The sequence below is a fragment of the Petaurus breviceps genome, unplaced genomic scaffold (genome assembly GCF_028583685.1).
Source record: "Petaurus breviceps papuanus isolate PSGF00001 unplaced genomic scaffold, PetGlider_PUasm1.0 99, whole genome shotgun sequence".
Lineage (NCBI taxonomy): Eukaryota > Metazoa > Chordata > Mammalia > Diprotodontia > Petauridae > Petaurus > Petaurus breviceps.
The window spans coordinates 25,013,819-25,038,145 of NW_027187465.1; the positions used below are offsets into that span (position 1 = coordinate 25,013,819).

At 50.5% G+C, this 24,327-nt stretch overlaps 2 protein-coding genes across 2 annotated transcripts in view; one reads left to right on the top strand and one right to left on the bottom strand.

Moving 5' to 3' along the window:
* Window positions 1-11,103, top strand: part of HIP1R (huntingtin interacting protein 1 related) — a 74,399-nt gene extending 63,296 nt beyond the window's left edge. Inside the window, exons 21-32 of the mRNA XM_069081744.1 lie at window positions 138-245; window positions 1,544-1,680; window positions 1,901-2,011; window positions 2,440-2,498; window positions 2,696-2,726; window positions 2,830-2,892; window positions 4,646-4,746; window positions 6,158-6,263; window positions 7,776-7,899; window positions 8,007-8,068; window positions 8,834-9,040; window positions 10,460-11,103. Coding sequence (XP_068937845.1) covers window positions 138-245; window positions 1,544-1,680; window positions 1,901-2,011; window positions 2,440-2,498; window positions 2,696-2,726; window positions 2,830-2,892; window positions 4,646-4,746; window positions 6,158-6,263; window positions 7,776-7,899; window positions 8,007-8,068; window positions 8,834-9,040; window positions 10,460-10,507 — 1,157 coding nt within the window. The 3' untranslated portion in view covers window positions 10,508-11,103. The remainder of the gene's footprint in view (window positions 1-137; window positions 246-1,543; window positions 1,681-1,900; window positions 2,012-2,439; window positions 2,499-2,695; window positions 2,727-2,829; window positions 2,893-4,645; window positions 4,747-6,157; window positions 6,264-7,775; window positions 7,900-8,006; window positions 8,069-8,833; window positions 9,041-10,459) is intronic.
* A 4,789-nt stretch (window positions 11,104-15,892) lies between these two features.
* Window positions 15,893-24,327, bottom strand: part of VPS37B (VPS37B subunit of ESCRT-I) — a 22,837-nt gene continuing 14,402 nt past the window's right edge. The window contains exons 3-5 of the mRNA XM_069081603.1: window positions 20,146-20,317; window positions 19,262-19,344; window positions 15,893-18,436 (exon numbers count right to left, since the gene is read on the bottom strand). Of these exons, the coding sequence (XP_068937704.1) occupies window positions 17,933-18,436; window positions 19,262-19,344; window positions 20,146-20,317 (759 nt within the window). The 3' untranslated portion in view covers window positions 15,893-17,932. The remainder of the gene's footprint in view (window positions 18,437-19,261; window positions 19,345-20,145; window positions 20,318-24,327) is intronic.

The window sequence follows — 24,327 nt, forward strand, 5'->3', positions numbered from 1 at the left end:
TCTCTCTCTCTCTCTCTCTCTCTCTCCCCCTCCTCTGTCTCCTCTGTCTCTGTCTCTCTTTGTCTCTCTGTCTCTCTGTGTCTCCCTCTCTCTCTGTCTCTCTGTCTCCCTCTCCCTCTCCCTATCCATCTTCACAGACTCATCTGCCTTGGTGGCAGCGCTGGCCCAGTTCTCTCACCTGGCCGCAGACACTATCATCAATGGGAGCGCCACCTCGCATCTGGCTCCCACGGACCATGCTGACCGTAAGTGGCAGGCTTTCTCCCTCTCCTTCTCCCTGCACACCCCCTGGGTTGGGCCCATATAAGGACTACACATTATGGAGGGAGCCCTGGGCCCAGACTCAGGAAGATCCATCTTCCTGTCCAGCCTCAGGCCCTCGGGGCCTCATTTTCTGCAGCTGTGAAATGGAGTCATTCGCAGCATGTGCATCACTGCATTGTGGGTGAGAAGAGGTCTGCAGGCCTGAAGTCAGAATGTGTTGCCTTCTGTTACTCTGAGGGAGTCTGGGCTCAGGGCGCAGTGCCAGGGGCCAGGTATCCGTGAGGTATCCGCCTCCCAGGGCGGGCCGGTGGCCATCGTGCATTCCCAAGGACCACCAGCCAGGAGCTTGGCCCTTCTCTGACTGCTGTGCCCTGCCCTCCTTCCCATGCCTGCGCAATTGCCTGATGTCATTCCCTCTCCCCTTCGAAAACCCCCCAGACGCCCATCAGAACAGTCACAGAATTTAAGGGTTTAAAGGGATCTCAGCCTCCCAAGCGAGTGGCTGTCTGTCCTCTGCTTGGAGGCCTCCAGGGACACAGTGCACCAAAGTCAAGAAGACCTGAATTCAGTCTCACCATTTGACCCTGGGCAAGTCACTTCCCCTCTGCCTGCCTCAGTTTCCTCATCTGTAAAATAGAGATTGCAGTAGCACCTGCCTCCCACAGGGGTTGTAAGGCTCAAACGAGACCACTTTGCAAACCTTAAAGCATCACGGCAGTGCTGGCTATTATTAACTATTAATAATTGCTGTTACAGTTATTCAGACCGCTAGACTGAGCGAGGAGGCCTGGGTTCAAGTCCCAGGTCTGGCATTTGCTGCTTATGTTGCCTCAGGTGTGGACGTCATTGAACCTCAGTTTCCCCATCTGTAAAATGGGCATGATAATATGGTATCATGGTGCAGCATAAGGGTCTGATTTTGTCAGGGTCAGCCTCCCACTGGGCCCTGCAAGGGACAGGGGATGTTGGAGACAACGGGACTTGAGTTAGGATCAGAGTAAGAGAGAGCTGGGTTCAGATCCTGCCTCTGGCCAGCGTGACCCGGCCGTATTATTTCCCAGTCAGTGCAGCCTGGGTGAGGGTGCCAGCCGGGTCACTGACCGCCAGTTGAAGTCTCTGAGCGATGGCGGGTTTCCCATCTGCATCAGCTCCCCAACACCGGCGGGCCCATAGGTCTGGCCCGTTCGCTGGAGGCACCCTGTGGTAGAAGCCTGTTCCCTAAGGGCAAGGGGTCGTTGCTGTTGTCACCCTTACTGTTATTACCCACTCTCTCCCGTAGGGCTGACAGACACGTGCCGGGACTGTGGGGCCCGGAGCCTCGAGTACCTGGGCCTGCTCAAGGACAGGCAGTGTCTGAAGCAGGCCGAGCCCGGCAGGATGCGGGGCCCCCTCCAGGACATCCTCCGGCTAGGCCAGGTGAGGGAGCAGGGTGGGGAGGGGGGGCGCAGACAGGAGCATTCTCAGAGGGCAGGGCCCTGTGGTGTTCTGACCTGCTACGTGACCCTGCTCAGCTGGCTTTCACAGACAAAGCCTGTAAAGGGGGATCCTAATTCTCCCCAACACGAGCCCTTGGCAGGCCTGGGCACCTTCGGCGTCCCCCTGAATCGCTTACATCCCAGCCCTCTCCCCCCGACAGGAGCTTAAGCCCAAGAGTCTGGACGTACGACAAGAAGAGCTGGGTGACTTGGTGGACAAAGAGATGGCCGCCACATCTGCTGCCATTGAAAACGCTGTTCGACGGATCGAGGTGAGAGTCAGGTCATCCATTCACCTCTGAACCCCTCTCAGGTATGTGACTGGGCCTGGCCGAGCAGCCATGGGAGACATAAGCCAGGGGCCTGGGCCTGCCCTCGGCCAGCCTGAAGCCCCCTTTCACTGGCCTGTGCTGTCTAGAGTGACCAGATCTCCCCCCACTGCTTTCCAGTGAAGTTTGGGGGCAGGGCTCCCTGAATCAGTGAACTGGACAGCCACCTTCCTCTGGGCTGCTTGGTGTCTTTTCCTAGAGTAGATGGGACCGTACAAAGGAAAGCAGGGTCGGATGAGACCTTAATGTGATGCTACTTAGCTCCCCTGAGCCTCAGTGTCCCCATCTGTCACAAAGGAAGGGCTGGACTGTTGGAGCTCTGAGCTCCTTTCCAGCCCTGAGGCCGTCTTCCTCCTCTTGTCCATCCCCAGGATATGATGAACCAGGCCCGTCATGAGACTTCGGGCGTGAAGCTGGAAGTGAACGAAAGGTGAGGGCCCCCACTTCCTGGCCCCCCAATCCTGGGCTGTTACTCTGGTCACCCCTTCCCTCGGTACAGTGTCAGCCCCTGCTGAGTCCTGCTAGAGGGGTGGTTTGGGGTGGGGCAGTCCAGTCCTGATTGTGGATCAGAAGGAAGCAGGCTTCAGACCACATTCCAACCTGGGTGGGTGTCCCTCTTCTTTCTAGGATTCTCAACTCCTGCACCGACCTCATGAAGGTAACCAAGGAACACCTCCCTCCATGGGCAGGGGGTGGGAGGGAGGCGTCCCTCTCTGTGGCTGGCCCACTCTGGAGTAAAACACGGTTCTTGACTTTGCCAGGCCATCCGACTGCTGGTGACGACATCCACCAGCCTGCAGAAGGAGATCGTGGAGAGTGGGAGGGTGAGTCCAGAGAGAGCCCACCCAGAGAGGGAAGGGGCTGGGCAGGCTTGGGGAATGCAGGGAGCAGGCCCTCGGAGCTGCCTCATCATGCCTCATATGCATGACCTGTCTCTCCTGCGTCCTCTGGACACCTGTGGCTTCCTTCAGGGCCCACCCCTTCCAGGAAGCCTCCCCTGGTCATATGCCAGAGTGTGGGAACCAGCCAAGGCCTTGATGGCTCTGCCTGGCTTAGCAACGTTCCTGGAGCTGGGCATGACCTGCTGATAGCTGGCCCTGTGTTTAGAAGAAAGGACACTTGCAGAGTAGTGAGGTTTGGGGGGGTTTAAAAACCTTATTTAAAAAGAGAGAAAATGGACATGTAATGTTAGGGCTGAAGCCTCCTTGTCCCCCTCCCACCCTGTACCTGCTTGTCTGCTGCGGGTTGTAGAACGTAAGCCCCTTGAGCGCAGGTGTTGTTTGGGCTTTGTCTTTGTAGCCGTAAGTACCAGCAGATACTCGGTGCTGCTTGGATTGGATTGTCTGGGTCAGCTAATACAGAGGCCTGAGCTTCCTGTGGGCCAGAGGCCGCAGCATCTGCTGTAACCACTGCCCCCTTCTCACCAGCTTCCTCTGAGCCCTCACCGAGAGGGGGGTCTTAAATGGGCTCATAGCTGCTATAGTGTCCTGTCCCCCTCCTCCAGTTAAGCCAGCCCTGTTACCCAAACTGCCAGGGGTGAGAGGGAATGATGTAGTAGGTGGAGGTTTAGACTCAGAATCAGGAAGATCTGGGTTCAGAGCCTGCCTCTGTATGTCTGTGCCTCAGTATCCTTACCTGTAAAATGGCATTTCAGACAGCATCTAGCTCGCAGGTTATGAGACAGAGCTGAAAGGGTTTTGAAAACCAGAGGGATACATATGTATGTTATTGCTGTCATTATTAATGTTATTTGGTCCAGACTCTGATTTCATCAGTGGGAGAATTCCAGGTATAGAAATTCCTTCCACCAACGAAGATAGCAGCTGCTGGGGGCACTCCCCAGCCAGTCAGTGCCAAGAGTCAGGCCCTGGAGCCGGCTCTTCCTGGGTGCATAGCCAGTCTCCTGTTGGCAACATCAGCCTGCCTGTCCTGGAACCCTAAGTCTGGAGCCTTCAGGGAATCTCCCCATTTTACAGATCAGAAACTGAGACCCAGGGAGGTGAAGTCATTTGCAGAAGTGGCATCAGCCTTCCCTGCCTCCTGCCCCTCCCCACTTTCCTCTTAGAGTTGAGGGGCAGTTGATTGGGACTTTCTCACCCCAGCTGAATTACAGACCTGGACCAAAGGCCTATAATAATAATTTGGTAACTTTAAAGTAAAAACATAAAATGGAAAAAATATTTGTCTTTAAAAATTATATATGATGATGTCATCATCATCACTATTTAAAATAGTAAGTAGTCCAAATGTCATCTCTTTTTGACCACGTAGGGCGTTACAGATCATTTTTTTCAAGCAATAAAACATAGCTTTATTTATTAAGCACCTACTGTGTGCTGGGGGTACAGAGACAGAACCACAACAGTCCCTGCCCCCAAGGAGCTTATATTCATCTGGAGAGACAGACCGTCCAGTCCATGACTATTTATAAAGGACCTACTGTGTGCCATTCCTTGTCCCCTTCCCCCAGAAGCCCCAGAGTCTGACATCTTGAGAATAAAAAAGCCTTAGGAGACTGGGGCCCTGACTGTCCCCACACAGTTCACTGAGCTTGTCTTGTCCACCTCTTACCGCCAGGGGGCAGCCACCCAGCAGGAATTCTACGCCAAGAACTCGCGCTGGACGGAAGGCCTCATCTCTGCGTCCAAGGCTGTGGGCTGGGGAGCCACGCAGCTGGTGTAGGTCCAGGCAGGGAGAGGGAGGAAAGGTCACGGCGGGGCCTCTGGCTGCCTGGGTGGGAAAAACAACTGTGCCTCCCCCCACCCCTCTTCCTGGCATCTTTGGTCCTGGCAGCAAGGAGGAAGACTGGGCCAGCCAGCGATGCCTCCTAGTGCCCAGGAAACCAAGGCCCAGACAGACTGATTAACTTGCCCAAGGCCACACAGCTAGCCAGGGTTCAAGGGGAGATTTGAACCCATGCCCCCAGATCTGGTGGATTTTCCCATGACACTATGAACTAACCTCATGTTACAGATGAGGAAACAGGCCCCAGAGCTGGGCCTAATGTCTCACAGCTAGTATCAAAAGGGGGATTCCAAGCCAAGTTTCCTGGTTCTGAATTCAGTGTTCTTTCCATGGCGTTTGGCTCGGGGGCTGCGGCTGTGGCTTAGGAAGCTTGGAGTCTGCCATCCCTGGGTGAGCTGGCCCGGGAGTCCTGGGGAAGGCCAAGCCATGGGACTGACGATGTCTGGGACCTGCCCGACCACCCCCGAGCCCATCACAGAGACATACACAGACACACCACACACACACCCCACCCCAGCCTGCTGATCTCTCTTCTGCTCACACCACACATGAATTCTCGGCCTCGCCCCTGGGCCTAGTCTAGGGAAGGACATTTTGCAGGGAAGGGGGGTGACCAGAAGGTGAAAAGCCTTGAGTCCGTGACCGTTGGGTGGGGGGCTCTGGACATGGCCCAGCTGTCTCCCAGTGATGTGGATGAGGGAGCTTTGAGCGGCTGCCTTGCTTTCCCGGCCTTGCCCTCAGGTTTCTGCCCTTTAGGCCCTGGGGCCAGCGCTGCCTGGGAGTGAGTCTGGGCCAGGCTCCTGGATGGGGAAGGGCAGTTACAGGCAGGGGCCTGTCTGCCGTGTCAGGCCTGGTCTTGCCTGGCTGTCACAGACAGCCGCAGGCAGCCCCAGAAGTCTGGGCAGAGGGGATTAGCCGCTTCTTCAGACAGCGCTCTCCTTGTTGGCAGAGGCCAAGAGGGCATTCAGCCTAGAGGAGAAAAGACCTGGGGACAAGACAGCTGGCTTCAAGTACTGGGCACTGGCCCCATGTCCTTGGGCCTCAGTGGTCAGAATGGGAGCGGACAGTGGGGCAGGCCAGAGGTCAAACCCTGCCCCAATGACCCTGGGCAAGCACTCTGTGCCTCAGTGTCCTCATCTGTAAAATAGAGTTTGGAGTCTTGAGGCCCCTGAGGTCCCGTCCAGCTCTCAGTGACATGAGCACTGTCCCAAAGCGTCCTGGAGAGGTAGTGAGCTCCCCATCACTAGAGGTCTTGGGCAGAGGCCGGCAGAGCACTGCTGGGGCTGTGGGAGGGGGCTTCTTGGGGAGCTCCAAGCCTCTGTGTGATTCTCTGCCCCTCCCCAGGGAGTCGGCCGACAAGGTGGTCCTGCACACCGGAAAGTACGAGGAGCTCATCGTCTGCTCCCACGAGATCGCGGCCAGCACGGCCCAGCTGGTGGCTGCCTCCAAGGTGAGGCCCCTGGTCCTGGGGGGAGGGGCTGGCCAGGGGCTCACCTGATGGCTTTGCCGAGATCCTGCCCTCTTCAGCCAGAGAGTTACCTCATGGGGGCATGAGATTAGGCCTGCAAGAGACCTTCAGTCCAGAAATCCAAGCCAGCCCTTTTAATTTAAAGCTGAGGAGACAGGCCACAGTGCCGAGTGGAGAGAGAGTGTGGAACTTTCTAAGACCTGGGTTCAGATTCTTCCTCCGACACTAGCAGTGTGACCCTGGCTAAGTCACTTAACTTCTCTGGGCCTCAGTTTCCTCATTTATAAAAAAGGGGAATTGGACCAGATGGCTTCCGAGCTCCCTTCCCACCCTAGATCACCCTCTGATCCTGTGAGGTTCACAGAGGTAACTGGTCCAAGATTCCTCAGGAAGTGAATTCATGCCCAGGGTCTCTGGGTTCAAATTCAGGGCCTTTCTCTCTTTGTCCTTTTTAATGTTTCATGATCAAACATTCTCTTTTTACATCACTGTCACTTCCCATTAGGACACTGCCTTGTAACAAATAAGTACTGTGGGCCAAGCAGTAAAGATGTATTAAGTGCCTGGGGATTCTTTAGAGATGTATACCGCACTCTGACCCCGCCGTCCACCACCAGCAGTTCATCAGCCCTGTGCCCTTCTGGAGGATTGACCTCACCCTCTGGGGATCTCCCTGGCACCACCTTCTTGGGTTGTCTGTCTCTCTTCCGTATTGGGCAGCTGCCAGGGAGCTCTTGGGTAAACGCCAAAAGACCAAGAACTCTGAAAGCTGCAGGCACTAACCCACCACAGGACTGAGAGTTAGAGGAACAGAAATGGGGAGCTGGAAGGGAGGCGGGAGGCCATCCAGTCCACGCACACCCCTTTGTTTGCAGAGGAGGAGACTGAGGCTGCCCAGTGGGAATCACCCAGGGAGGCACCTGAAATCGGGGAGAGCCGAGTTCAAATTCCACCTCAGACATTTCACTGACCCAAGGCAAATCTCCGAACCTGTTTCCTCCTCTTTAAAATGAGGGAGGTCCCTTCCAGCCTTAAATCTGGGTTTCTGACATCCCAGACACCATTTGCTTTTCTCTGAACCTCACTCATCACACGCCCTACATACTTTAGTTATTCTAGTTATATGTTAATTTATATGTAATTAATAGTATATAATTTGTATATTTATGGATTAAAATTTCATATATTAGAATGGATTGCTATGATTACTTCACGGGGAGTTCTTGAGGAAAGTGCTTCCATACAGGGAATCCTTCACCTTTTCTGTGCTGTGGAGCCCTCTTAGTGAAGCCCCTTCTCAGTACCATGTTTTTCAATGCATAAAATAAAGTGCAGGGGATGATGGAGGAAACCAGTGACATTGTAGCACAATCTGGAAACTTGAAAAAGAACAAACGAGGTCAGGCTTCTAGGTTAAGGGCCCTGGTCTCCATAAAGCACCAGGCCTGTGGGAGCTGAGGGCCCCGGCTGATGGGGCCCTGTGGCTTTCCCCAGGTCAAAGCCGACAAAAACAGTCGGAATCTGAGCCGGCTTCAGGAGTGCTCGCGGTCTGTGAATGAAATGGCTGCCAATGTGGTGGCCTCCACCAAGTCGGGCCAGGAACAGATCGAGGACAAAGGTAGGGGAGCAGCGTGGGGGGCATCCCTGGGGGGGAGTTGGGACAGGGAGACAGAGGGATGGGGGGTGGGGGGACCTCACCTGCTTACTCTGCTCTCCCACACCCAGACACCATGGATTTCTCGGGCATGTCATTGATCAAACTGAAGAAGGAAGAGATGGAAACCCAGGTAGGCGGGTGGAGGGCCCAGGGCCGGGGAGGCAGGATGTCCAGCAAGGGCCACATCTTTACACACGCCACTCTGTGGCCAGCCCTCTGCTGTGACAGACTCGGCCCTTGGCCTCAGGAAGCTGACCCTCTGGTTGGGGAGACGAGGTTAATGTTCGCTCACTCAGCAGAGACTTTCTGTGTCACTGGCACTGAGCGCAGGCTAGGTGCAAAGGGAGAATAAAAACATCTATCTCTGATCGATCCAGGCACACGCGTGGATAACGTGTGTGAGCCTCATGTGTGACATTTACATAGACTGACATGAGGAATGGTAGGCATTTGTACACGTGTGACGGTGAGGAGCCAGAAGTCACGTTAGCAAACACAAAGCTCTTGTGAGTGAGGCCTAGAGGTAGAGGCCCCAAAATGAAGCCCTCAGCCCTGCCCTCGGGGGGCTAGAGCCACCACAAGTACACAGAGAAGTGTAATCCAAGGTGCAGAGAGAAGAGACTAGTCCTGTTTAAGGAGAGGGGAGGCCATAGAGAGGAGAACTGAGCTGAGCCGTGGACCGGAGGACAGCCAGGGTGGGAGATGGCCTGAGGGGTTTAGGAAATAATAGGAGCAAAGCAGAATAAGGTATGTTGAGAAGGGGGCTGAGTTGTGTCTCTGAGAAGGGTATGTGTATTGAGGGAGGGCCGGACTGGTTAGGAAAGGCCTTGAATGACAGGGCCAATGATAGATGGGGCTGACACGTAGGACTGACTGGGTTCTGGGGTCCCTCCAGGTGAAGGTGCTGGAACTTGAGAAGACCCTGGAGAATGAGAGGATGCGGCTGGGGGAGCTTCGGAAGAGGCACTATGCCCTGGCGGGGGTGATTGAGCAGCCTGTGGAGGAGGAGCTGAGCCGGCCCGTGGCCAGCCCTCGCCGGGGGATCCTGAAGAAGCCCCCACTAGCTCAGAAGCCCACCCTGGTACCCAAGCAAGACTGCCAGGTACCCTTGAAGACATGGCTCTCTGGATAGACCAGACCCTTCAGTCAAGCTTGGTGGTGTGGGGGAGAGACCCAAGTTCCAATCCTGCGCCTGGCATTTACTAGCTGTGTATCCTTAGGAAAGTCACTTACAGCCTCTCTGAGCATTTTCTCATCTGAAAAAAATGGAGATAATAAAAGACTGTAGCTTCTGCCTCACAGGGCTGATGGCAAGGCTTGAAGGAGAGAGGAAAGCGTCAGCTTTGCCTTGACACTGGGCACGGACAGAGGAAGGAGTCCTGAGTCTCTCTGAAAGAGTGCTGGGCTTGGAGTTTAGAAAAGCAGCTCCTGGGCTCTGCCACCACCCCTCATCTCCAGCGGTGGCTTGCTCTAGGCCTGTTTGCTCATGTGTACAGTGATGGAGCTGAACTGTATTTTATCTGTGACCCTTGGAGAGTTCATGGTCTGGTGGGGCAGGCTCCTCCTTTCTCTTCTCATCCCCTCAGTTGTGAGAAAGTCCCCAGTGTGATGTGGGAGCCATCAGAGGAACGGCCTGTCCTGGAAAGAGAAAACACACACACAGCACACATACACACACACATACATACACATCACACACACATACCCTAAACATGTATGGTTCAGTCAAGCATTATCATGAGTCAGTGTTTTATGACTGTCCTCCGCCATAAGGGAGGCCGTGGGGTAACCCTGGGAATCCTTGCTTTCCATAAGAGGGCTCCCAGCCCCTTAATGGGATCAGATGTTGAGAATAAACAGTGGGGGTCAGTTCAGCGCAAACAGAAAGAGAGAAAGGGACCCAATGTACAGGTCGGAGACATGCACTGACACTCACAGAGTCTAACATAGATCACGTAAGGGCAGTGCTGTTTGGGGGAGCACAGAGGCACGAGTCTGTTCAACTGGAAAGAGTGCCCCTGAAAGACATTAATGGCATGGATCTGGCTGTTTTGCACATCTGGGCTTGGGGCACATGGGGTATTTGTGAGGTACACAGAAGCAGGGAGAAAAGCAAGTGAACTGTTGCAAAGATTTTTTGGATTCAGATGCACTAACCTTTAAAAAAAACATTATCGCCAGTATTTTTCCATGAAAAGATCCTATAAGCAACAGGATTCCTTAAGGGGAGAGCTGGTCATGGTGGTCTCAAGACCACCAGGCCTAATCTTTGACAGTCAAGCACAGTGGTGGGAGTTGGGACTAGGCTGGGACGGTACCTGCCCCCCAGAACTTCCAGTCTGCTATACTGAGCTGGGCATTCTGGAGGTGGGAGTTGGGGAAGCAGGAAAGGCCCTGGGTTATCAGGAGAGAAGCTTCAATTGAGGTCCCTGCAAAAAGCCCCAGGCAGGAGCAGGGAGGGGTTGGTACAGGGGGCCTCCTGGATCTGTCCACCCTGAGCAATCCTCTCTTGTCATTTCAGCTCGAGAAGGAGGATGGCGTGTACCAGGCCCAGCTTATGAACTCCTAAGAGCGCTCAGCTCTGGCTTTGAAGAGAAATGAGGCTGGGGGACCCTCCCTGGCCCCAGGGCAAACGGGAAGGCTCCCTCCTAGCTCCCCTTTACCCAGAAGGCCAAGGAGACATTCCCCCAGCCCCCAGGCCCTGCAGAGCTTGGGGGTGGGGAAGAAGGGCCAGGAGAGAGCTGTGTTTTAAACAGATCACAGCTGGATTCCCCGGTTTGCTGTGGCATCTTCTCCACCCCCAGTGCTCTGAAGCCCCACAGGGCCGTCCACTTAATGGGCTCCTGTGGTCGAGCCAGGGGTGGGGGACAGACTGAGAAGGACTTTGGTGGCTTGAGATGTGCTGTTCAGTTCTCTACCCTCGATGTGATTCTTTATTTATCTGCAATAAGAAAAACTTCTTAACCCAGCAAGGTTCCCCGCCGACCCGAGCTGGAATCCTTCAGGAGACACATGATGTTTTTAAAATCCGGAGTTCCATCTTTTCTCTACTGTTTTCTATTCAGCTTGTGGGGCACGGGGATGCTTTGGGGAGGGTCTGGCCCTTTCCTGGGAATCTGAATCTGTGATTATGGCTTGTTGGGGAGGAATAAACATTAAACAAAATCTCCGAGACACTGGCTGGCTGGTGGGGTGCTTGCCCTCTCCCACTGGGGCAGCAGGCTGTGGTCTGATGGGAAGAGTCCTTCAGTTTAGCAAGCATTTATAAAACACCTACTCTGCACTGAGCACTGGGAGAGGTGGCAGAACGGTCCTGCCCTCCTGGACTTGACATTCCACTGGCTTGGGGGAAAAACCGAGTTCTTGTCAGTCAACAAGCATTTATTAATTGCGTACTCATGTACCAGGCACCCTACTAAGTGCTGAGGATGAAAGAAAGGCAAAAACCCATCTTGTGCCCTCAGGGAGCAACATGCAAACATAGAAGTTCTGCCCGGTGTGAGTGGGAGGCCATCTCAGAGCAAGGCTGCTCTCTCACCACCATCTCTTTTTATCTTGCAACCTCATTTGTACCTTTTGAAAACTCCCCTGTTGGGGGCAGCTGGGTGGTGCAGTGAATAAAGCACCAGCCCTGGAGTCGAGGACCTGAGTTCAAATGTGACCTCTGACACAAAAAAAACTAGACGTATGACCTTAAGCAAGTCACAACCCCAATTGCCCCTCCAAAAAGCAAAAAAAATGAAAAAGAAAACTCCGCTGTCTCTGCAAGTGGCTTCAGGGCAGTTCAGTGGATTCAGGTGCTAGATTTGGAGTTGAGGTCTGGGTGTGAATCATGGTGGCTTTGGGGAGATGTTTGAATCTTGCCTTCCTAAAAAAGTGAGTGACTTGGGACATGAATCCCATGACATGCCAGGGAATTAGAGGTACCTGATGGGAGTAGAGATACCCAGGGAGGGAAATGTCACAGCTGGCCTTGGCATCAAGGAGACTGGACCGACACGTGGCTTCCTCCCTATCCTTCCAGCTGGGTAGATTTGAGTCCATTCTCGTAAGTGATCTTGAGTTGGATCTGCTCTCTGGTGGGCAGCCATTCCATGCCACCCTTACCTTACCTTTCGTCCTTGGATGGCAGAACGTGCTGCATTCTGCACTGACCACCTGAGAACCCAGGCCACCTCAGTGCCAAGATAAGGTATGTGAGGCAGGAGAACAAGAAAAAATGGACTGAAATTCTTACAGGAGGGTTTGCAATTAGTAACAACAACATGGAGGCAAGGAGGCAGGGTTTTTATATTTTACTTTTCTAGGAAAAAAAAAAACCCAAGGTGGGGAAGCTAGCTCAGGGATAGTGAGAGCTGCCTTTTGGAGGTAGGGCCCATAGTAGCCCCCCCCCCTTAAAAAACCTTGCCCTCCCTTCCCCCCTTCACCCGTGGAGCGCGCTCAGTCTGTTCCTACCCCATCCGGGTTTCCTGTTTTCCCTTCCTTTGATGACAACTGACCTCTGCCCTGGGAGGCCCAAGCCTCCCTGCCAGCACCTTGCCGAGAGCACTCTTCAGGGCTGGCAAAAGGAAAGGGGGGCGGGGGTGTCGGGAGGGAACTTGGCAGTGAGCCCTTGTAACTGGCCAGGCAAAAGGGACAGACAGCCCGAGAAGCAGCTGGCTTGGCTGCCCTTCAGCAAGATGAGGGAGAGCCATATGCTGGGCAGGAAGTTGTCTCGGCCTCATTAGGAATGGGGCTTAGAGAGGGTAGGGCCTCAGCTATTTGCTTAAGGAAGTGGTGCAGCCCCAATTTGGCGGTTTGTAAAGCCACCGAATGTTAGGGCTGGAAAGGCTCCTGGGGGACCAAGGCCTCCTCTGGCAGAGATCTGGGGCCAGGGAAGGAAGCGCTTGCCCGTCACCCAGGCACCTGCACAGACACGCTGCCCGGCCTACACGAGCACCCAGGTTTCCTGTGACAAGTTGGGTCCTTGCTGGAGTGGAATGGGGGTCGCACTCTCTGGCCTGTAAGAGCTTTCCCGTTGGCTTTGGAAGGCTTTTTGTTTGCCTGCGCTCACACCAGGGGAGTCTGCCTTTGCAAACTCCTTTGATCCTGGTAGGATCAAGCCAGGTAACATGGGAAAGAGCTTGGCACAACTTTAAGAAGCAATATGAAGTCTGGCTGTTATTCCAAGGTCTTCAGGTTTGGAAGCCAGAAGGGGGCTCATTGCCTTTGTTTTACAACCAGAGTAGGGGCTCAGAACTGAGCTGCCCCTGGGGGTGGGGGCCTCCCGGGAGGGAACAAGCCTTCGCCTCTGGAGAATGGAACTTGGAGTGACCTTCCCAACCCCCCAGGAAAAACTGGCTGACAAAATACCAAGCAGGCTGTTAAAACTTGCCAGAAGAGGCCAGACCTGGGTCCACCCACTTCTGACACATACCTGGGCCAAGTCACCTAACTAGTTGGTCCAGACATCTCAGGCTAAATCGCTGTAGCATATTGGCCCTGCATCTGGTCCGGATCATAAACACCTAGCACTTACCTCACCCGTTCCAAGACTGCAGATCCTGGACCTGCCTTGCCACCTAGCTGCCCAAACTGGGGCTCAAGTGGCAGGAAGGAAGGTGGAGGGGGGGGATCACAGAAGTATTTGAACAGAGGCTTCACACTGTAGATTCCTACTCTCGGTAATAAGGAACTCCAATGTTCCAGTCCTGTGATAGATACTGTGTCAAGTTCATTTACTGCTAATCGATGCCTGATTCTGGCTGGAGGAGGGAGTTGGGCAGCTAGGGGGTACCATAGTGGATAAAAAATCCAGACACTTATTAGCTGTGTGACCCCAGGCAAGTCACTTATCCCTGTTTGCCTCAGTTTCTTCATCTGTAAAATGAGCGGGAGAAGGGAATGCAAACCACTCCAGCGTCTCTGCCAAGAAAACCCCAAACGGGGTCACGGAGAGTCAGACACGGCCCAAATGACTGAACCATAACAAAAGGAGTTGAGCTGTTTTCTCCAGGATCTCCTCCACACCCAGGGGCCATGGACTGATGGATAAACCATTTGTGATAATAGGTTAAAGCCAGAGAAAATGAACCGGGGCTGCCTCCGGCCCTTCTGGTCACATGGTTGTCCTGTACAAACTGCCCCCTGGCCTGAACCGAGACCAGTGGTGCTTCTCCCCCCATCCTGCCTGGCCCGCTGATACTCGGCCTTGATGGCTCTCAGTGTGCAGCCAGAGGTAAGCTGGCTGAGAGCATGGCGCAGGCAGCTTCTTAAGGCAGGGAAAAGGAACATATAAGCAGTCCGCCACGGCCCAGGTCAGCCTAGGATGAAGAGCTATGGGCACCCAGCAATGGTGTCCCTTCAGGGTCCAGCTGCTACCTTCACAAGGTCAGTCAGCTTTGCTCACCTGGAGCCACTTGGGCTTGGGGGTGTTAACAACACTCGGCTTTTGTCCTCGTTGGAGGGGATTTTAAAGCCTCTCATTTTCTGAGTGGAACTGACTTTGAAAAATATTTCCTTTCCTTAGGAGGACAAAGAGATTTGGCGATCTTAAGGGATGCTTTCCCAGGATCACAGATGAGAACTAGACTATTGAAGTCAGAGCTCTCTAATCTATTAGCAGTGTGACCATGCTCCACCCATCTCATAACGTACTCAGTAATGGGGCAGTCAGGTGGCACACTGGGTCTGGAATCAGGAGGATCTGAGTTCAAATTCAGCCTCAGATTTTAACTGTGTGAGCCTGGGTACATCAAACCTGATCACCTCAAAAGAAAAATACTCAAACAGAACATCATACACATAAAAAAGGATCACAATATAACAACGTAGGGTTTGGTGGTCGGCAAGAGAAAGTATGAGGAGAGGCCATTTCCAGAAATGACTCATTTATTCAAATAAACAGCAGCAGAAAGTATAAGAAAGCAAGGACTCGTTAAACATGTATACTTTCCCAAACTAAAGAGTCACACAACTAAAACCTAAGAAAATACCTCTCAGGTTCTCACTCCTTACACTTACTAGGAAGCCGGTGGAAGGAATCCTAGACAATTATTAACTTTTATAGCCCTAAGGATCGATCCCCAGCTCTCTGGCTTTAAGCCACCTGCGGGCCTCAGTTTCCGTTTCCTGCTAGCAAAATGGGGATTGCTCCACCTATTGAGTCTACTTTAACAAAGCTGCCAGGATCTGATAGTAAAAGCAGGAGTGTCCTTGGAAAACAGAGAAGGGCGATAGAAACGTGAAGTCGTCTTCTTAACTGTGCCCAGACAATCCGCCCTTTCTGTGTGGGGACAGGCGGCAGACCAAACACTAGGGAGCCTTCAATGAAATCCCAGCAGCTGGCTGACAAGTACACATGGGAGGGCTTTCGGTGCAGCCTTTTCCGAGGGATAGGTCATTAAATGCCCATTTCGAAATGAGTCAAACTCCCAGCCCACAAAGCACAAAAGTAACGGATTCATCTTTACTGACCATTAAATCAGCGGATCCCAAAAGTAAAGCAAAATGTCAATGCTGCTGAAGTTCTAGTGTTTATTGTAAATAGCCAGAGGTCATGGTATCCACAGAGGTTCCCCTTAGCTTACAGTAAGCCTGTCTCCCAACTACTGGAGACTATCCTGGCCCTGACTGACCTGTCAAGCCATTCCGGGCCTGATGTCCCAGGCAGGAGGTAGCTGATTTACAGAAACCCGTACCTGCACACTCCTCACCCTCATCACATCTCTGAGGACCTGCGGTAAAAGGGAAGCTCCCCAGTAAGAGGAAGGGAGGCTGTGGTTGCCTTTTTCCAAAGGCAGTCAGTGTGAAGAGCACCATTATTCAGGGGCACTGACCAAGAGAGAACAAGCCAACTTCAGCTCTGGGAGGGGCAGCAGCAGACATAGCTGAGCTGCCTGGATCATCCAGTTTCTTCCAGATCTTTGAAAGTCTAGAATGTGTGCGTTCCCCAGGCAGACGAGTGACAAGATCATTATTAAGAATCACTTCTTTTATTAAAGTTTCCTACAGACCTACACTCACAGTTCCAAACACAGCCCCTGGGAGAGGACAGAGCCAGCCTCTCAGCCATTTTCACAATCCCAAAAACAAAACATGAAGGTAAATCCTTTTGGTTGCTGACTCGAGGGCTGTGGGGAGCCAGATTTCCTTGAAGAGTGGAGCACGGCTGAGGAAGTATAACAGCCATTGAGAATAACTGGCAAGTCCACTTGACTGATGTGGCACCTGGCAACTTCTTAGTTTTACGATGGCTGACCATCCAGGAGTTCAAGTACAGAATCACAACTGTTTACAGGAACGGATACGAAGGCTGGCACATGCTGCCAGCAGTCGGACACAGAGGACGCCCATCGCAGCTGTACCTTTCTCCAAGTTCCAAGCACCTTTTGAGCCTTCGTTGACCATCGGCACCCCAGAAGTCGCTGCTGACCAGTACTGCATGGGGCCCTGCCTGTTTCAGGTTGGGGGCGCTCAGAGGCCCTTTGGGAGCAGCTGGGAAGTGTTCCCTGGCCACAGCCACAGCGCTGAGGCCCAACCAGATGGTATAATACAGAGCTCACTATCGGAGGGGAAGCATCTGTCAGTGTGGCTACTAAGAACCTTGGCCTCCCCTATCCATCCCCATCATCTGTGGTCCTTCCTGCAAACCAATTTGAAATGTTTTCCATAGTCCCCCCCCCCGCCCCCCAAACACCATGTTCCCTGCAGCACCATATTCAGACCTTTTCCCCATGTGCACATCCCACAGAGTGCAGAGAATAATGCTAAAGACATTTCAGGCATAACGGGACAGGGTTTTTCTTCTGTTTTTGCAGATGGGTGAAAATCAGCACCATCATAAGAAAAAGCCTTTCCCTGAAAGGAGAGCCACTGACCCTAGAGGATGCCCCCAGGCCAGACTAGGGCAAAATCCTCCAAAGCAGCCTGTTCCCAAGCCCTTTGAGTCAAAAAGGAAGCTATGGCCATCAGGTGATTGGAAAGACTACCCCGAGTCCCAAGTCCAGCCACCAATAGTTATCCTAAGGCACGGCACACACATGTGCAACAATGCATTGCTTGCAAGAGAGGAATTTGCATTTTATCTGCACAATAAGTATTCTATATTTTCGATAGTTTCCCTGAATGGTGTTGTGAGCATCAAACTTTTTTTTTTTGTAGAAAACAGGAAAATTTCACAACTTGTAAAAATATTTTTGCAGTATTTCTTAGTGGGGATGAGCTCTTTGGGGTTGGGTATGGCAAGGACGGGGATGAAGAAGAAATATCAGATATAGAATCCTTAATACAAAAACCCAGGTGCCACTTCTCTCTCCAATCCTCCCCACAGGGCCTGGATTTCTGAGGCTCTGGGGAGTAGATAGCATTTAGGCAAGTGCAAACTTTGCGTTGCAGCTTCTAAGCATCTTAAAAGCAGCAAGGTTTGGGGGGGGGGAGGTGCTAGTAATGAATTCCCCCCAGAAGCAGATTCTATGAAAGTAAATACACACCCAATTTAATACCTGCTGTGCCCATCAAGGCTGCTTTGCCCCCGAGCAAAGACAGTTACTGTCCAATACTGGCCTGATCAATGTGGAACTGGCTTTTGCAAACCAGACTAGAATTAACATGCTGAAATAAAGTACAATGGGGACACAATTCTCAACATGGCTGGAACATCGGCAGGTAGCTGAGCTTTCCCTCTCAGCTAGCAGCACTAGAACATAGGAGACCTCACTGAGGGCTGCAAACAAACCTAGAGCAGGTCGGCTCCTTTGTCCAGCCCAGCTTCTAAAACCTGCTGGATTTACCCAAATCAAGGGGCATCACACTACCTACCAAAGAAACTAGGATTATCAAAACACAACATGTTCTTGCCCCACAAGAGATGGAGCCACACACAAGACAGTCTGACCGTTCTCTCCTCCCATGTGTGCACGGCCCAGAAGGCTCCCCAGGATCGGGGCAGAGTTTCACAGGAAGGAGCCATGTAAACTCCAAGCCCTGGCCCAGGGACGGAGGCGCAGCGGCCAACTCACTGAAGGATGAAGCCGGGATGTGGAGGCAGCCTCGGAGGAGGTCTCTGAGGGAGGGCCGGAGGGTACGGTGAGGCAAACTGAGGAGGGTATCCCGGCTGAGGGTTGTGACTAAGAGCTGGAAGGCCAACCCTGGGAGGAAGAGGAGGGCACTGCAATCCTGGGTAAGGAAGAGCCTGTCCTGATCCCATGGCCACTGTAAAGGGAGTCGCGAACCGTCCGGCAGGGACTGGGGGTGGTGGTGGAGGGATACGGCGGGGCACAACCGAAGGGGGCACACTGGCATCAGAAGCTGGGTAGGGCACCATGGGAGCTGGTGTTGGATCTGGCATCCTGGGTTGCAACTGGACTTGGGCCTTTGGAAGTCTCTGGCCCTTAAGCACCATTTCCTGAAGTTTCTCGATTTTTACTCGACGTAAATGGGCTAGTTTCCGTTTATTTTGATATTCGTCGATGAATGAATCTAGAGGGACCTCTCCATCAAGGAACTTCTCTGCCATGTTCTGAAATAACAAGCAAATACTGAGTTAGAGGGTCTGGAATCAGAACAAGCTCCAGTTCTGCACCAGAGACCCTTTGGAGCTACCTGGCTCCCACACGAACAAACAAGGCAGATGAGAAGGAACCACCACCTCTCCATGTCACTCAGCTGGCTAACTCTTGACTTGGTTCCCATCTACTTTTGTGACTCCTTCCTGAAAGACGACTGTAAGGACAGAAATTTGTTTATGTCCCTTAGTCCCTAAAAAGCCCATTTAATGAGGCTCGCACATGCTACACCCCCAGAGAGTCACTGCCAGGCTCGGCCTCTGGGTTAAGCAGGAAGCATGGGATGACATTCCTCAACCCTCACTGAAGCTTAAGCCAACACTACTCAGTCTCACAGTCTGACACGTCTTCCGATGGTTCCCTTAAAGCTCCCATCTTGTCTGTTCTCTCACACTGATCATGGCAGCTGGCTAAAGACAAAGCCAGACACGTTTAGGGAGTCAGCCAGCTGTGCCCTGCTCAAGGTCACCTGCACCCAGGCTACACTGCACTGATCATCTGCAGCCTTGACACCCCGGGAACTACACCTGCTGCACTCTGTAGCTCTCCAACATTGCCCACAGAAGGGATAGAATTACAAGTTTAGAGTGTGCTGGCCCTGACTCCAGAGGAAGGGACTTACTTGTTCTATCATGAAGACCTTCCCCCAGTGCTGTAGCCTAAGGGCAGGAAATATGGGATGTTCAATTCAACATGCATTAAGCACCTACTGTATGCAACTGTGTAAAGTCCTGGGGAAACAAAGACACAGTCCCTGGGGGCGGGGCACTTCACCTTACCTCTGTATCCTCTTCAATCTTGGCTCCCTCTGCTTGAAGAAGGGCTAGCAATGTCTCCAGAGAAGCACTGCTGGACTGCTGGTCTGTAAAAGGCCAGAGAAAGGAAAATGAGGCACCCAGACATTTCTCAGGAGGTGCCCCCTCCTCCTCAGAAGGTGCGCACACCTGCGAAAATACTACCCTTTAGACTTATCTTTTGCAAGTGGCTACTAACGAGTTTATTTTAACTTGGGAATGTCTATAACTCCTGTCTATAACTGGTTATCATCCTGGCAAACGATGCTTCCCCCCGCCCCAGCTCTGGGGATGGCCCAGGGACACCCACGAGTCCATGTGCTGCTGGTGCTAATATAGCCCGGCCCGAACAACAGGTCACGGAATTAACAGGATTTTAAAGAGAACTGCTGACGTCAAATTCAGTTTCTCTGAGTACCATTAAAGTACTCAATATTTACACCAAATCATCTCCTGAATTGTTTTCATAAATAAATTATGAAATTTAGCACGACCACAAAATGTTCTAAGCAGAGAGGTGTGGGAGAAAGTTAAAGTGAACAGCGATATTGATTATCTTTTCCACATTTAAGGCAACAGTTATATTTTTCAATATATTGGGGGATTATATTCATTGCATGGGAGGAGGAATACAGCAGGCAAGCCGATTCTGTTCCTCCAATTCTATTTCCAGAAGACTGCCATGCTCTTCTGTCATCTAGAAAAGGTTATGGTCTTAGGATAAAGAAATAAAATCTGTCTGTAATAGACAGCAAAGTTCTAAAAGTAAACATCTTCTCCCTGCCACTGAATGGCCACTCTGGCATCTAAACTTTGTCAGGGATCATCCTTGCCTTTTATTCTTAAAAACTCCACCCCAGGAAAGTTACCTAATTGGGTTTTCTTGATCTGATAGGCTTCAAAGAGAACCTGTAGTTCCTGATATTTCTGGGTCAAACTGGCTTTCAAAGTGTCCAGCTGTGGTTGGTACAAAAGATTTCCTTCTGCCAGGCTCCGGTTGTGGGCAAGAGTCATCTCTTTGTTAAGCTGAACGTTCTCTGTCTGCAAAGGACATGCATAAAGGAGAACCAGAAACATATGAGTGTAGTTCATTGACGCATCCCAAAGGCCTCTTAGCTTCAAATACTCCCAGTCCATCTGTTTGTCAACATTGTTGCTCTGGCGCTGTCTACAAGGGAGGCAGCTTTCAGTTCACACACAGCCCCATTAGTTTATATGGAGTGCCAGGATCAATTCTAATACTACCAAATCTTCTGTTATTTTTTATTTCTAAACCTACTACTACAAATTCTAATACTGCCAAATCTTTTAAGAGAGAGAGAAATAGCTTTTTACACAACATCTTCCCGGGGTACTGACTGACCCATTACTCAGTTATGTCTTTAATTCAAAATTTTACAGAGTGCCCTGAATTCCTGAATACTGCCACTGGTCTTTCCAGAAGACCACAGTTCTGTGGGTTTAAGACTAGATTTTTTTAAAAGAGATTTAAGAATCAATTCTTTCAGGGGGCTCAGACAGTAATTTGGGGTAGGAAGACTGGTACAGCTTCAACTCAACCTTAATAATCAGATTTAGAGATCAAAGGAAAAATCTAAGAGCCTAGAATTTCATGAAGTCTAAAGTGACACTGATTCTCTTATCTTCAGAAAGGAGGGTGAGGAGGGAGGGGATGCTTCCCTTCAGACCCAGTACTATAAAGCTGTTATATTCTAATAAAAGATGACACAAAGTTGGAAAGGCTCATTATTCTCCTTTGGATCATCAGCCAACACCCGTTTTCTGTAGTCCCACATTTTTCCTTCCAATAGATGGTAAATTATGCATTAAGACTTTTAAGAACCTACTTTTAAAAATCTTAATACAAGCAGCTGGGAGACAAGAAAGAAGTCAGTCAATAAACATTTATCAAATGTCTACCATGTGCCTGGCTCTGTGATAAGGACTGAAAGAAGAAAGAAAAATTCGCCAACCCTCCAACAGAAGCTTAGCCAAAGTCAAAGCTTCCTACTTGCTCAAATATTCTGATGGAAGCAGCAAAGTGAAGATTATCTTAAAAACAAGAAGCATCTATGTATAGACTTCCAGTTCTCCTTCTCACTGTCTCTGTCTCTCTCTCTTCTCTCTCTGTCTCTCTCTGTCTCTCTTTTTCATTTCACCAGGACACAATTCCTCACCACTTATCTGTCAGAGTTCTGTCCACAGCCTCTTGTCCAAGCCACCTAGATCTTAGTTGCTACCCTGCCATCTGATCTATTTTAACTGCGATTTGCTTCCTCTCGGATGAATTCAGTATATACTGCTTGAGGACAGCCTGTTCATCTTACTCAGATGGATGTACCCACAAAGGAACAAAGGCAAAAGCTTCTCCCGGATTTCTCTTTGGCAGACTCAAGACGCCAAAAAATAACAAGGGCTCAACACTGTCATGCAAATTAGCTGAGCCCTAGGCAGAGTTACAAAGAAACTACAGCATAAAAATCCAGCCATAAATTAAAATTTAAATTAAAAAATAAGGCTAGGGGCCAAGCATGGTCAAAAATCCATGAATATTCCAAATTCAGGGCAGCCAGAGGAATAATCTACCTCCTCTACTATTTTCAGTGATTAACTCAGACCATTCTTGTACTCAGGGGGAAGAAGTGAGAGGAAGAAAAACGGGAAGACCAGAGCACTGAAGACTGGTTCTAAAAACAGTGGTCCTTGGATCGCACACCAATTTAGTCTCAGGACACCTTACAAGTATAACTGAATTCATAAAAATCAAAGAGCCATACGTACTGGGGGAATGACTGTAAAGAAACATGCCTAACTGAATTTATTCACCCATAAGATTGTTCCCTTTCAAAAGTCAGTTTGTGAGGTTTTTTTTTCAGTTTCCCAAAGAACAAAAACACCTCATCTCTAAAAGTTGAAACTATTTACTGGAAATTAATCTAAGGAAATCCCCTTCGACTGTGCATTACAGGCTCAAAAGTACCTTTCCCCTCGGTGTAGCCCACCAGGCCTGAGAGTAATTTCAATAATTCAAGGTAGGACAAGGCGGTCTAGAATTAACTGTAAAATCTAACAGTAACTAAAATCTTGCTCTACCAGAACATTCTAATACTCAAAATTATTACTTATTTCACTCGGTATCCCAAGGTTCCTAGATGAAACTTTCCTAAGCAAGGAATTTCAGGGAGCAAGGACTTTTAAAATTGTAGGTATCAAAGCTTCCAGTAGAAAAAAGGTCTTTTAAAACAGATTTGAAGGGTAAACCATTCAACCTACTTAGTTCCCACATGACCGGATTTCCTTTCATCTCTAAACTTAAAAGTACAAGGGATATATATACAAATAATCAAAAACTCACAAGAGAAAGTAAAACTCTGTCCCAAAGACCATCAAAAAAAAAATGTCAATTTTCAAACGAACCAGCATTAAAATGGGGCTAAAGGGCAATGCTGAGAAAGTCTGAATGACCAACAGCACATCAATGGACTTGTGGTTTTTACAGCCTTGGCACAGCATAGACTTGTAAAGACAAGGAAACACTCAGAAGAGGCTAGGAACAATCATGAAGGCAAGCCTACCAAATTACCAAAAGCAAAAAAAGCCCCCCCAAAAAAACAGCCAAAAAGAGGTGAAAGCTGTCCACAATCAGCCCTTCCACTGATGCCTTTTTGGATTGACTGAAGATTAAATAACTGACTTTATCTGGAAGTATACCCAGAAATACATGTAGAAAGCAAACTACATTTCACACATGAAATTCACAAACGCATCATGACCCCAAGACACAAGAATCTATACTCCCTGCCCTCCAATCAAACAGCGCCTATAAAGCGATTTGCAAATTTTAAAGCACTGTCAATAGCAACTCTTATTAATAATAATAACACACTGTCTATGTAGCCTGCTGGGCCCTGAGACCTGATTACCAGATGTCCTCAGCAGAGATCTGGCATGCTTTTAATGGTGTTTACAAAAGGAACAAGATGTAGTGGAGAACAGAAGGAGCCTGAGAGAGAAAGCATCTCTTAATTATCAAATAAATGACAGCTATACCCAATAACCTTGGGAAGAATGTCTGGAAACAATAATGGTCAGAGCTGTGTCATGAGTAATCCTCTCGCGGAATGTCTTCCAAACCAGACACATACTACAAGGGGAAATCTGAAGACCGAAGCTGTCCCCAATCTGGCACTTCCATCTACAATTATGATCTTGCAGCTAGAAACACTGTGGTAGAAAACTGTCATCATTTCCATGCTGTTTTTTCCAGAAAAATGCATTCAGAACGACTTGCCCAAGCACACAGGTCTCTCCCTCTTTATCCAATCATACAAACCTAACTGCTCACTTACTACATAGAAAAACCCAGCAGTGATAGAAAAATCATTCCATCCAACTGCTCACCTTACCAGACAGTCATGAGTTGCTGTGGCCAAAAGAATTCATCACATGGTGGCTGGTGTTCCAGTGAGGCCCTCCACACTCCACTAGGCTGGTCCTCAGAAAACACACCCAGTTTCTAGGATCTGCCAGCTCTTGTGCTCCACGAAGGCAAAGACTTACAGAACCCAAGGTCACTTCTCCCAGAGAAATGACTAGGACTTTTCAAAGGTGACAAGTGACGTAAATGACATGACTGTGTTAGGAACCCACCTTCAACACAGGAATGGAGTAAGGTATGGAAAGCAGCCGTCTCATTTGATTCTCCTAGCAGCCCTAAGAGAGAAACATGCACGCCATCTTGCAGATGAGTTGACTAAGAAGACCAAAGAGGTGAAATGCCTTAGCAACAACGGCCACTCATCCTCAGAACCTAGGCCTGGCCTGAGCAGCCTTTCTTCGCCACATCCTTCCTCTGCACTCTACCACACACTGCCTCGAAAACAGACAGAATCCTAGTGCTTAAGAAACTAACTACAGCACTCTTTAAAAACTCAAAATAGAGGATAGATGGAATCTATTCTAGGTGAGGAGAGAAAGAGAGAGGAGAGACACAGAGACAGAGACAGAGAAGAGAGATTGGAGAGGGAGAGAGAGGAGAGACAGAGAGAGAG